This window comes from Lathyrus oleraceus, chromosome 4, assembly GCF_024323335.1.
Source record: "Lathyrus oleraceus cultivar Zhongwan6 chromosome 4, CAAS_Psat_ZW6_1.0, whole genome shotgun sequence".
Lineage (NCBI taxonomy): Eukaryota > Viridiplantae > Streptophyta > Magnoliopsida > Fabales > Fabaceae > Lathyrus > Lathyrus oleraceus.
In genome coordinates this window covers 247656174-247669408 of record NC_066582.1, presented here as the reverse complement: position 1 = coordinate 247669408, position 13235 = coordinate 247656174, and the positions used below count along the sequence as shown (strand labels likewise).

The following is a 13235-nucleotide window of genomic DNA, read 5'->3' as shown; positions in this document are numbered from 1 at the left end:
GCTCACACGTGGCTGTCATATGTGAGATAAACCTTGAGATGTAATTCAAACGTCCAAGGAAACCTCTAACCTCTCGCTCGGTGCATGGAACAGGCATTTCTTGTATAGCTTGGACCTTGTCAGGGTCCACCTCAATTCCTCGTTGACTAACGATGAAACCAAGCAACTTCCCTGAACGGACACTGAATGTGCATTTTGCAGGGTTTAATCGTAATCTAAACTTTCTGAGGTGTTCAAACAGCTTCTTCAGATGGCTCATATGATCTTCTTCATTCTGAGATTTAGCGATCATGTCATCAACATAGACCTCTATCTCCTTGTGCATCATATCATGGAAGAGAGTGACCATAGCTCATTGGTAAGTTGCCCCAACATTTTTGAGACCGAAAGGCATTACCTTGTAGCAAAACGTGCCCAAGGGGTAATAAAAGTGGTCTTCTCCATGTCATATGGAGCCATCTTGATTTGATTGTATCCCGAAAAACCGTCCATAAAGAAGAAGACAACAAATCTTGCAGTGTTATCTACCAGAGTGTCAATGTGTGGTAGGGGGAAATCGTCTTTTGGACTAGCTCTGTTCAGATCCCTATAGTCAACACACATCCTCACCTTTCCATCCTTTTTGGGCACCGGTACAATATTAGCTACCCACTGTGGGTACTTCGCCACTGCGAGAAAACCAGCGTCAAATTGTCGTTTGACTTCTTCACGAATCTTCAGAGCCATATCCGATCTTGTTCTTCGAAGTTTTTGTTTTATTGGCGGGCATTCTGGCTAAAGCGTGAGCTTGTGCTCAACGATGTCGGTGTCTAGACCTGGCATATCCTGGTATGACCACGCAAATACATCCACATATTCTTGTAGCAGCTTGACTAATCTCTCTTTGACGCTTGCTTCAAGAGTGGTGCCGATTTTGACTTCTTTCTTCTCTTCCTCTGTGCCAAGGTTGATTGTTTCCACCGGTTCTTCATGTGGCTGAAGGGCTTTGGACTCGTGCTCGAGCAGCCTTGCCAGTTCGTCGGGGATGTAACAATCTTCTTCACCCTCCTCTTCCGCTTGGTAGATAGGGGAGTCAAAGTTATGAGAGGTAGTAAAGTCATTGGATTCAACGGGATTATCGTTTATTCTGCATGTTTGAATGATTGATTTCTTTTAGAAAAGTAAAAATAGAAAATGCTAAAAAGAAATATTTTGTTTTTGTTTTTGAAAAGATTGCCATTTTCTTATGAGAAAGCCAAGTAAATGAATAAAAAGAATTTAAGAAAATGCCTTTCATTCATTGATAATGATTATTTGAAAATGAAAAAGGGGCCCATACAACATGATCCATTAGCCTTGGGCAGAGCTAAGGATTTGAAAGGAAAAATACAATAATTATTACTTTGATAAAGGAAAAATTTTGGGGATCTCAACCGCCTTCCAGTTGTTCAAAGTTGTCTCACACCGGTAAACCAAACATGGCTCATCTTTATTTGCGGTGCTATCTTCAATTACATTGACTTGATCTCCATGGATGAATCTTGTGCTGAGGAATACTTCCTGGATGCTTCGGGTGTTGTCCTTTGTAGGGACTCGGGCTCCTTTCGCAGCGGAAGGCACATATCCCAGACCAAAGCGATCATGCTTCTCACGAATATCAATAAGTTGACCCCAACCTTCAGGGTTTCCTCCTTCAATACTAGACTTTGCGCTTTTCAGAGACGCGAAAGATGAACAAGCTTTCCCAACAGGGTCCTTCATTTCCACAAAAGTGGCATTGGCTATTTCAAGAGCTTGGAAAGAAGTTTCCAAAGCGTCCTCATCAGCCTCAATGTATCTGAAGGATGAAAGGTGACTGACCACAAAGTCCTCCTCTCCAGAAATGATGATTAATTGATTGTCCACTACAAACTTCATTTTCTGATGTAAGGTGGAGGTAACTGCCCCTGCAACATGAATCCAGGGACGCCCCAATAAGCAGGTATATGCTGAATTAATATCCATGACTTGGAAATTAATCGGGAATACATGAGGGCCAATCAATATGGGCAATTCAACCTCTCCAATCACTGTTCTCCTGGAACCATCAAAAGCTTTCACTACCAAGGCACTAGGCTTCATAGCTGGTCCTTGATAAGATAATTTGGCGAGTGTTCTCTTTGGCATAACATTCAGAGAAGATCCAGTATCAACCAACACTCTTGCCAAAGCATCATCTTTGCATTTTACCGAGATATGGAGGGCACGATTATGATTTTGTCCATCCTCAGGTAATTCCTCTCCACTGAAGCTCAAAGTATTGCAAGCTGTGATATTTGCCACAACTCCATCAAATTGGTCAACTGTTATGCTTTGTGTTACATGAGCTTGAGCAAGCACCTTCAACAAAGCCTCCCTATGGGCTTGGGAGTTCAGTAGCAAGGACAGGATAAAGATCTTAGATGGTGTTTTATGCAACTGGTCCACAACCTTGTAGTCACTTTTCTTGATCAACTTCAAGAATTCAACAACATCTTCAGATTGAACCACTTCGGGTTCTTTAGTGGGAGCTACAACTGTTGATTCCTTGGTCGGCCCTTGAGGAGTCATGTTGAATTCGGGCGTATAGATTCGACCACTACAGGTTATTCTGCTCATTCCTGCAATATTGGTGACGTCTTCACTTACAGCTCCTGTCACTTCAGCATCTGAACTTCCATTAACTACCTTGTCTACAACGGTAATCTCATATTTCCAAGGTACAACCTTGGTGCTCTCGTATGGAAAAGGCGTGGGCATACATATCTCGACAGGCGACGACTTACTGTTCACCGGGACCACTCCACCACTATAATATGGGATTTCAACTGGTTCAGGTAAATTGAAACAAGGTTCAATCACCAACACATCCTCATTCTTCACAGCACTGGATATTTGAAGCACTCCTTCATCCATCAAGTTTTGGATATTGTCTCATACCACCTGACATCCTCTTGGGTGTGTGGCACACTCTTCACAGTTGTCATGATCAACATTAACCAGGCCAACTTCCACCAATCGGGCATGGAATGCTGCCAAAGGAGTCTTAACATCCTCCACCTTATCAACCGTAACACCAACAGAAGCGTCTTCAATGGCGTTGACTCCAGGATTTTCATGGGGAGGAAGGGGATTGTTCTTCACATTCGGTCCCATGTCCTTAAAAGACAAGATCTTGCTCTCAATCAATTCCCGAACCCTATGCTTCAGAGCGTAACAACCCTCTAAGTCATGCCCGGGGGCACCTTCATGAAAAGGGCAGTGTGCATTAGGGTTGTACCATGGAGGCAGACAATCAGGTGGAGGTCCCATAGGTCTGGGAACCACCAAACCCTTTTGCAACAAGGAGGGATAAAGCTCAGTGTACGACATTGGGATTGGATTGAAGGTTGCCCTCTCCCCTTGCCTCCTATTCTGGTTCTGAGCATTTTGCCTTGGAACTTGAGCTCTCGGTTGTTGATAAACAGGAGCTGCTGGTGCTTGTTGATAAGCTGGCGGAGCCGCAGCACGTTGTTGAACTGGAGCTGGTCGATAGATTGGAGGCGCTTGATAAGCCTGAGCAGGCTGTTGATTGAACGCAGGCGTCACAGAACCCACGTATGGTTGCGGAGCATACTGGACGGGATACATGGGTTGTTGATAGGGAATTGGTTGTTGAACATATTGCTGAGGTGGATATTGTTGTGGTCTCCTTCTTGGAGGAACTCTTCCTTGACCAGCAGTCACGGCATTTGTTTCCCCCTCTTTCTTCCTGGGAAACCCTCCAGAGAACTTCTTTGGATTAGCACTTGAAGTTCCAGCTACAGCCGCCAGTTTGCCATTCCTTACGCCATATTCCATGCGAGCTCCTATAGCAACAAGCTCGGAGAATCCCAAAGAAGCACTTCCAACCATCTTCTCATAGAATTGAGGCTGGACAGTGTCGATAAACAGTTCGGCCAATTCTTTCTCAGCAAGAGGTGGTTCAACCTGAGAAGCCAGTTCCCTCCATCTTTGAGCATACTCCTTGAAGGACTCCTTGTCATGTTGGAACATGCTCTGCAGCTGTCTTCTGTCAGGCGCCATATCCATATTATATTTGTAATGTTTTATAAACGCGTCTGACAGGTCCTGGAAACACCTGATCCTATTCTGATCCAGACTCAAATACCACTTGGAAGGAGCCCCACTCAAGCTGTCCTGAAAACAGTGAATCATCAGCTTGTTGTCCTCCACGTGTGCAGCCATTTTGCGGTAATACATGATGAGATGGCTTTTTGGACAAGTATGTCCCTTGTATTTGTCGAAGTATGGAGTTTTGAATTTGGCTAGAATCACCAACCCGGACACCAGGCACATTTCTTTGGCAGCAGATCCAAAGACGTGGTCTCCTTCTAGATCTCGGAACTTCTTCTCAAGGAGCTGCATGTTCTCCTTTACCTCCCTGAAGTCCTCAAACCTTACTTCGTCACCAGCAACAGTTGAGTCAACAGTCTGATACATGTGGTTTTGATCTTCATAATGAGGAACATGCCTAGCATAGGCGGCTGGTGGAACCACAATATGGATGACTGGACGTGCGTCGTGTAAACTGGTAATGGCACAACTTGTTGGACAGATTGCCCCATTTCGTGCACCACCTCCGCTCGGGGGACGAAATCATAGGGTAGCCCATATGGAGGAAGGGTTGAGGGTAACGTCCTCTGAGGTGGGACTTCCACTACTGGGCCCGTGGTCTCTGAAATCACGGTCGCTTGTGGAACCTCAAACTTGAAGGTTAAAGCTTGCAACATCTCTCGCATCTGGGACATGCCTCCTTTGATTTCGTCTAGTTCAGCTCTAACTCGGGCGCTCTCTTGTTCTTGTTCAGCCATTCTCTGTCTTGCTCTGGTGCGAGTATTATACTGGTGTTGAAAATTCAGCGTGAAACTGGTGGAAGAAAGGGCGGAGTGAGACTCTCTTTTTTTGAAAATGTATGAATGCATGTATGGATGCATTTGTTTGCAAAACTCTTAGTTATCTTTATTATTTATTCCAGCAATGTTAGAATATAAGAACATCATGTAATAATTGAGACCCAAAATGACAACTTCCATTAATCAAAATCAAATTCGAATACAAAAGGATTTAACTTCAAGTACACATGATTCGAATACAAAAAGATTTAAACACCAACAATTCAAATTCAAGTACAAGTAAACTTAAGTTCTGTCTCAGCTCTTATGATCGTAGCCAAATCTGTGGTGAGCTCATTCATCATTTTCTTGATAAACTTGACGAAATTGAAAACTTGAGGAGGTGTGTTTTCTGGACACATACACCAATCCGTTTCCTGGAGTTTTTCTGGGAGTTCCAACATATTTAGGTTAACAAACCTAGCTAAGTTGCGGAACTTGCCATTCCATTCAACATAGAGCTCTTGGAGTTTCTGGATGACCTTTTGATCTTCATCTAAGGTCGCTCTAGCCTCTCTATACAACCTTTTCCAGTACACACAATCATTCTTTAGGAGTAAGTAGGCTGCATCACCTTCTTGGCTTTCCAAAACTGCAAACCTCCTAGTAGCTTCTTCCAACTGGTACCTGAGATGGTGACAGTTTCTTTCAGCTTCTTCCTTTTGGAGTATCTCGCGAGACAACTTTTCCTCGCATTTCTTCAGAGCGTCCCTCAATTCACGGATCTGTGCCTCAAAGTCGAGCTTAATTTCTTTTTTATCCATAAGAGATTTATCCAACATTCCCCCTAACTCACATATCCTATACTCAACTTTCTTGAGCTCTTCCTTCCTGGTTTGGATCACTGATGTGGAACCTATAAGGATATGATCAAGATCATCTTTTTGGTCTTCTAATAGCTTGGCTCTCTTGTTGCTATCCTCAAGTTCTTGGGCTTTTCCCTTACGTTCCTCTTTCAGATTCTGATTTTCCAAGATAACTCGGTTCATCTGAATCCGTAATTCAGTATTCTCCAATTCGAGCTCCTTAACCTTAGTAGCGAATTTCTCCATGTCCTCAGGGAGTATAGGCTCGGGCTCAGGAGTTTTAGGAAAAGCTGAGGCCTTCAAGATGAATGGCAAATGGATTTCCTCAACTCTTTGTAACACCTCAAAATTTGCCCTCCTCTTTTGGGACTAGCTTAACATATTGCATATCATTTTTTTTAGGTCACTAGGCATTGCATATTTGCATATCATATGGCAACATTGAGCAAGTCATCCTCCTAAGTCTTGATCAGGGGATAAAGAGGTTAAGATGCAAGCTAAGGTTTCATGGACTGATCATTAATCATCTGAGGATGTGTGATTCAAATTAGGGTTTCTTGGTTGTCAAGGAGATTGAGCTTCATCTTGGTTGAAATGATACATCATCATCATGGTCTTGATATCATCCAAGAGATTGATCAGATACCTTGGGATTAGGGTTTTGACCACTGGTCAACCCTAATCAGTTGAATCATCTGCATTGGGCCAGTCAGGGCTTGGCAAGGAGATGAGGTTTTCAATGGATATGGGGATCATCATGTGGTTATATTGAGCTTATGGGAGCTAGGGTTGCATCATTGAGCCATTTCATCAGGAGTTTGAGGCTCAAGTGGATCAATGCACAGCCAATTCATCTATCAGTCAAAAAAGTCAACTGTGATCAATTGTGCCTAAAATGATGGATTTGGAGGTGGGAGAGAGTTATAGACACTTCATTCATGTCTAAATAAGTTTCATTTGACATTTCAAATATCAAGAATGAAGAAAATAAAGTCAGATGGAAACTTTCCAAAAATAGCAGGTGACCTGTAATTGGAAACTGCCAAAAATGGAAAGTTTTTCACCTCAAAATTACGTGTCCAAAAATGCTTCAAATGAAATTTTGTCCAACATGAAAGTTGTAGATCTTGCTCTCACCTTTCCAAAAAGTCCAAGAACATGAATTTCTCATGTGTGGTTGGCAAGTTATGATCAAATCATTTTCAGAAAATGTTGAAATTCAAAGTGGCATAACTTTTGAATGGAAAGGCCAAATTGGGTGATCTTTCTTTGAGCAAGTCACATTTGATGTGTACTATCACATTGCATCATCACATTTCATTGAAAACCTTCACATAAAAAGGTCATTTTTCAAGTGAACCATTTGAAAATTGGTGGGAAAAATAGTGAATTTCCAAAATACAAGGCATTTGCATACAAGACCAATTGCAACACATCATAAACATCAAGTGTGACTTGCTCCAACTGGTTTTGTACTGTTACATTGGCTGAATTGGAAAAGGACATTTTGGCCATTTGACATAAATTGCATTTTTGCTAATTTCACTTGGATTTTGTTAATTGTGATTAACACTTGGATTAAGGCATGGTATAAAGGCATAATCATAACAAAAAATGCATAATCACATTTCATTTCTCAGATCTAACAAACTTTTCATCCAAATTCTCTCAATCTTGTTCAAGCTTTTCTTCATTTTTTCATCAATTTGCACGATTCCTTTTGCTTTCTTTTGCATCAATCCTCATCTACATAGGCTAAGGAAGAACTGTTGAAGAAGAAAAGTGGAAAATCTTGAAGAACTCGTGGCTGCTAAACATCAAGCTTCACATGGCAGTTTGAGATTCCTTGGATCTGGAGCTGTTTTGAGCTGAAGAATCTCTTCCATTCACCTTCCCTTGCATTAAGCAACATCTGTTTCCATACTTCAGGCCTCGAATCCATCAAATTCATCACTGTCTTCATTTGGAGGTTAGAATTCGATCTCAATAATTGCTCAAATCATGATATGGCTTTGATAGATCTCCTAGTGTAAAGTAGAATGAAACTTGAATCGTGCGTTTTGGTTGAGTATTAAGGAAGAAATCTGGAATTAAAGTTTGATGTTCAAATGTTGTTTTGATCGATTCATGCTGTGTAGTTAGAATTAGGTCAAATTAAGTTCATATCCATGATGTACATTGAACGAGGATTCCATTGATATAAAGATTGTTGAATTTGGTTGAGATTTGGTCATGCTGGATTTTGGTGATGAATGTCATGAAGAACGCTCCTAAAATTTTCCAGAAAATCGTCTTTGATCCGCGTTTGCTTTGCCTTGCGTTTGAAAAGTGTTTCCCGCGCCTTAGAGCCAGTAGCATTAGGACACGCATGTAAGTGAAACGCAGAGTTTCACTTAATGGACTCAATAATTACGCATTTACCATTGTGACATTTAATTTGTATTATTTCATTTTCTTTTTTTCATTTTTATTTCACTTTGATCATTGATCTTTAAAAATCCATAACTTCTTCAAAAATAATCCAAATTTGATGAGACTTTTTTCACCATTCTCCTTGTGATGTGTACTTTTTTATGGTGATTTTTAATATTTTTGTGCACGTGTGGAAAAATTAAATGCCTAGGGATTGTTTGAATGTATCATTTGTGTACCATGCTCACCATATTGATCATGAAATCTTGATGCCTTATCCAAAATGATTGAAATTTTATATGCACATTCTTGACTCTTTCCTGGTGATTTTGATGTATAGTTTGCTAATTTTGAGTTCCTGGTTAGAGAGACATGATGTGATCAAGTTGAGTGTGACAATGTGTGTCACACTATGTTATGTCCACTTCTTGAATTTTGTTTCCATGCTTATTGAATGCCATTTTCCCTGAATTTTTGCATGGGATTCCATCTGTATGTTAGGTTTAACCATGATTTTTTGTAGGATTTGTTGATCCATTTCCTATTTGATTGGGATTTTTGTTTGCTGTTTAGTCATTTTTAGGTTTTTCTTGAGTGATCAACTTACATAGCTTGTGAAATTCCCATGCCTTATCACATGAAGCTGAAACTTTGTGGATTGGTTCTTAACATGTTTAATTTCATTTTGGCTTTGGTGTGGTTCATTTATCTTATGCCATTTCTGTTTTACACTTGCCTAAAGTTGACATATGATTTGTGGCATTGTTTGAGTTTGTATAAGCATGACTTGACTTCCTGATTTAATTTCCATACTTCCTCTGGTCCAAATAGCATGAAAATTGGTATGTTGCTCATTGAATGTGTTCTGTTTAGGCTGGAATTTTTGTGGAATTTATTGAGCTGTTTTGATAATTGATTTGGTTGTGATCATTCTGTTTGCTCTAATGTGTTTCCAAAGTGCATAGTTTGGCATGTTTTGTATATGAAATGGATTTGGTACATAGTTTTGATGTGAGACCAATTGGATTCTCTTTTTGCTTGATAAATCTTGGTTTTGATTAATTTTCACTTGCTGTTTTGAATTTTTCACCTCCTTTGGACCCTAGGCTTGTCCTAGTGGTCTTGTTTCTCACATTTGGATGTGCTTTTCAGGTTAAGAAGCAAAATGCTTTAAGGAGATTAATGCAAGTTGATTGAGTTTGGTTGATTGTTATGAACTAACTTGGTTTATTTTGTAGGATGCTTGGCTCACTTGAGTTGATTGTGCTTTGCACCTGTGATTGATTGTGTTGTCTGTTGATTCTTATCTTGTTTGTTTTGACTTTGTGATTGGTATACTGATTGTATTTGATTGATTTCAGGTACATTAGTTGCTAATAGTTCTTTGAGAACTTGCTTGTGCTGCTGCTTGGTTGTATAAACCAATTGAGGTAGACTCTCTTGTCTCCATGTAGTCTGGAAGACCTGGCTTGTTATTTAGCCAGGCAACTGTCTGAAGTCCTCCTTAAGAGGCGATGTTTGTGATTGTTTAACTTTGTCCCCAAGCAGGAAAAGACCTTGATTAAGGCAATTGGCAGAACCCAAGGGATGTGCAATCCATCCCCTGCTATTCTTGTTGAGTCGTACCTCTGCTCACACCACTGTGTTGATGCATTGGGACATTAACCCAAGATCAGTTGAGTCAGAGTCATGAGTGTAGAAGGGTTCCCACTTTCTGAACCCACGCTCCTTTGTCTGAAGCTCTCCCTGGCCAGGGATAAGAGCTGTGAGGCACACCCCTCACTTCCATTTCATCTGGCTTCACCCTGACTCTCAATGTCAGGGTTAAGAGCTAAACATCACCTGACACAGCTGTGTTGCTTTTGCAACTTAACCCTTGATTGAGCCCACCTTGTCTGGATATAGCGTGTGCTAATTGCGAATGTTTGATTTGTTTTGTTTATGCTCGCATGCTTTGCTTTTTCCTGGTTAGGATTAGCTTGCTGTTGTGCAAGTAGATAGAAACCATAACATAGGGCAATGATGCATGATAACATCTAGGCTCGAGTCCAGCTCCCTAGTAGTGTGTCTCCCTTTGTATCTGGTTAGAATTTCTTTCCCGTTCAGGGGAACTACGTTGCCCTGATCCTCATACCAGATGAGGTACGTAGGCAGGAGGTCGTGCGAGACCTCTCCGGGCAAACCCTTTCTTTTTTTGCGTGTGTTTGCTTGACAGTTGCTAGGCTCGAGTTCCCGACTCCTTAGTAGCTTGTTGCTTGTTTGTTCTTGCGTGTGTAGGAGATGGATGTAAGCCCAGTGATTGGCATTCCGTATCCTCTTGTTGTGTGCTTGGAGTCCGGTATAAGTCCATCAAGTGGCATCTGGTCTCCAGTGTGGGTTTGTTTGGTTCGGAAGCCGATGTAAGTCCAGCGATTGGCGTTCGGGTTCCATGTTTGCCTTTTTGTGCGTGTGTTTGTTTCGGCGTGCGTGAGCCGAACTACGGCAGCTCTGATTCTCGTTCCAGACGAGATACGTAGGCATAGGATGCGATATCCTAGCGAGCCCTCTCCCCTCTTATCCCACCTGTGTTGTCTTCAGTGTGTGTGTGTGATGTTTGTTTTAGCAACCTTTTTTCTATCTTTTGAGCGTGGATCCCGTCGAGTACGACGGACGTGAGGGGTGCTAATACCTTCCCCTTGCGTAACCGACTCCCGATCCCATTCTCTTTGGTCGCGAGACCATGCTTTTCCCAGGTTTACTTCGAGCGTTTCCTTTCCCTCTTTGGGATAAATAACGCACGGTGGCGGCTCTGTGTTGTTTTGTTTTAGCCCGCCGGTTGTTTTTCGCGGATGCGACAGCTGGCGACTCTGCTGGGGACGTAAAGATGTTGACCTGTGCTGGTCCATCTTCCCTAAACGAGTCTCTCCTAGCGTTCTAGGATAGTTTAGGTTGCTTGTGCCGCTTTATTTATTGCATTTATTATTCTGACTGTGGATATATTTGCATAAATATTTGCATGCATCATACTATCATGTTGCCGTCCTCTGTGCAGGTGGTTCCTCTGTTTTTGGGTGGGTGTTCTGAGTGGGGCTAAAACCCAGGCCCGAGTATACACCTAGGATTAGTGTGGTCTCACGTTCCTCACATGTTGGTTGAGCATGTTGTTGCGACGTGACATACCACAAGCCGGATGAGGTTCATCTGAGAGTGCTCTTCCTTTGTGGGGTTTTCCACTTTGGTTGGGTTACCTCTTTTGAACTATTGACTCTGGTGACCGATCATTTCCCGGATCTTTGGTTTAGACGATCTTAAGGGAGCTACAATGGCACACCCGAAAGGGCAAACCCATTGAGTATCTTTGCCCGATTGTCGAGACTATTATCCGCCTTAGGATGACCTGATTAGAATTTACCTGTGAGGGGAGGATGATTCTTTCAGATGCATGTTCAGATGGTGACTTTGATGGTGACTATTGGTTCCGCGGATCAGAGTCCTATTTATAAGTCGGATTTATGGACCTTTATTTCTGAGACGCCGAAGTGCTGTCCGTATTATTTATCAGTGGGGATCCGTTTATTTCAGGATTCCCCGGGCCGATTCAGAGAAAGTTATGGGTATCTGTTCAGAGATTGTTTGATGATGATGGTGATGTATCTTCCGTTTATTTCGGAACCCTTGAGTTGGATTTGTGGTTACATATTCCCTCAGATGGTTGTGATCAGTTCAGAAATTAGGGTTTCAGTGCAACCGATGTTCGGATGACTGGGAGGATGGCAATGCATTCCATTCATTCATCAGCATCATTCCCATTTTGCATTCATCTGCACCTAACCTACGCCTAGCCATATGGGGAGTATTACGGATTGAGAATCTGGTTGAGAGACATTTTGAATTTCAAAATGTGGATGTCAAAATATTATCTGTCTCGATGAAACCAGGATCAAAAGACAGAAGCTTCCTCGTATGGATAGACGTTGCATTCATGCATATTAACCTGTTTGTTGTTTTGCAGGTGTCAGTTCTAACCTGTTTGATTGACACAGGAATGATGAATCCACCCAACACAGACATTCTCGAGCTGAAAGAGAAGATGGGAGAGCTGATCAATGTCATGCAAGAGTTCGCCTTGGGGCAGAAGGCAATTGCCGAGAAGGTGGGGAGGATTGAAGATTGGCTGAAGAAAGGGGAAACACAAGGAAACGCTTCGTCGTCTGGACCGAAGAAATCCTTTGGTAATGACCAGCGCAAGAATGAGGGTGAATCGAGTGCTGTGTATGCCCAGAGAGGACGCTGTAGGAATCGTTACTACCAGCACACTGATGCGGTAACCACCCCTGCTGGTAATCAGTCAGTCCAACAGCAGCAACCACCACCTCAATTGAGAGCACGGAGAGCTGGGAACCAAGTGAGAGGAAAGGGGGTTGATCGTCAATTTGATAGGCCACCCATGACATATGCTCTTCTGTTCAAGAAGTTGATGGATCTCGGAATGGTACAATTGAGGACATTAGCTCCATTGAGATCAGATCAGAGGCCACCTAATTATGATGAGAACGCCAAGTGTGAATTCCATTATGGTGCGTCTGGGCATAACATTGAGGGTTGTAGAGCCTTTAAGCATGCTGTCCAAGACCTGGTGGATTCCAAGGCCATCAATTTTGCACCATCACCGAATGTTAATGCTAATCCCATGCCGGCACATGGTCAGGCAATGGTGAGTGCAATTGCTGAAGATTCGGATTACACCTGTGTGATAGGTGAAGAGAACGACAGTAACCGCGAGTTTGATGGTTGGATAAAGCCGTGCGTACCAGGGATGGGAGTCCAGAACTGGAAGACCTAAAAAAGATCATCACTGTCATTCTACTGGAAGAGTAATTTTTCTGTTTTTGATTTTATCCGCATGAAAGCCTTGCGTGTTGCCCGACACGTAATGGTTCATTGTAAGGGCCACCTCATGTTCATATTTGCAAAATTTTGCATCATAAAAAATGGATGTTTTTCACATTAAAAGCGGTGCTCCCTGTTTTTCATTTATTTTTACAGTTTAAAAACAAATAAAAATGGCAATGTTTGTTTTCATTTTCTTTCCTTGTGTTTTGTCTTG

At 42.1% G+C, this 13235-nt stretch overlaps 1 protein-coding gene across 1 annotated transcript; it reads right to left on the bottom strand.

Moving 5' to 3' along the window:
* Nucleotides 1–2931: 2931 nt before the first annotated feature.
* On the bottom strand, nucleotides 2932–4479 carry LOC127136903 (uncharacterized). The gene has a single exon (XM_051063413.1). The coding sequence runs from the start codon at nucleotides 4477–4479 to the stop codon at nucleotides 2932–2934; it is 1548 nt and encodes a 515-aa protein (XP_050919370.1).
* Nucleotides 4480–13235: the final 8756 nt, after the last annotated feature.

Coding starts and splice junctions, on each gene's coding strand:
- LOC127136903 (XM_051063413.1), bottom strand. CDS start 4,479: ATGTATCAGACTGTTGACTCAACTGTTGCTGGTGACGAAGTAAGGTTT.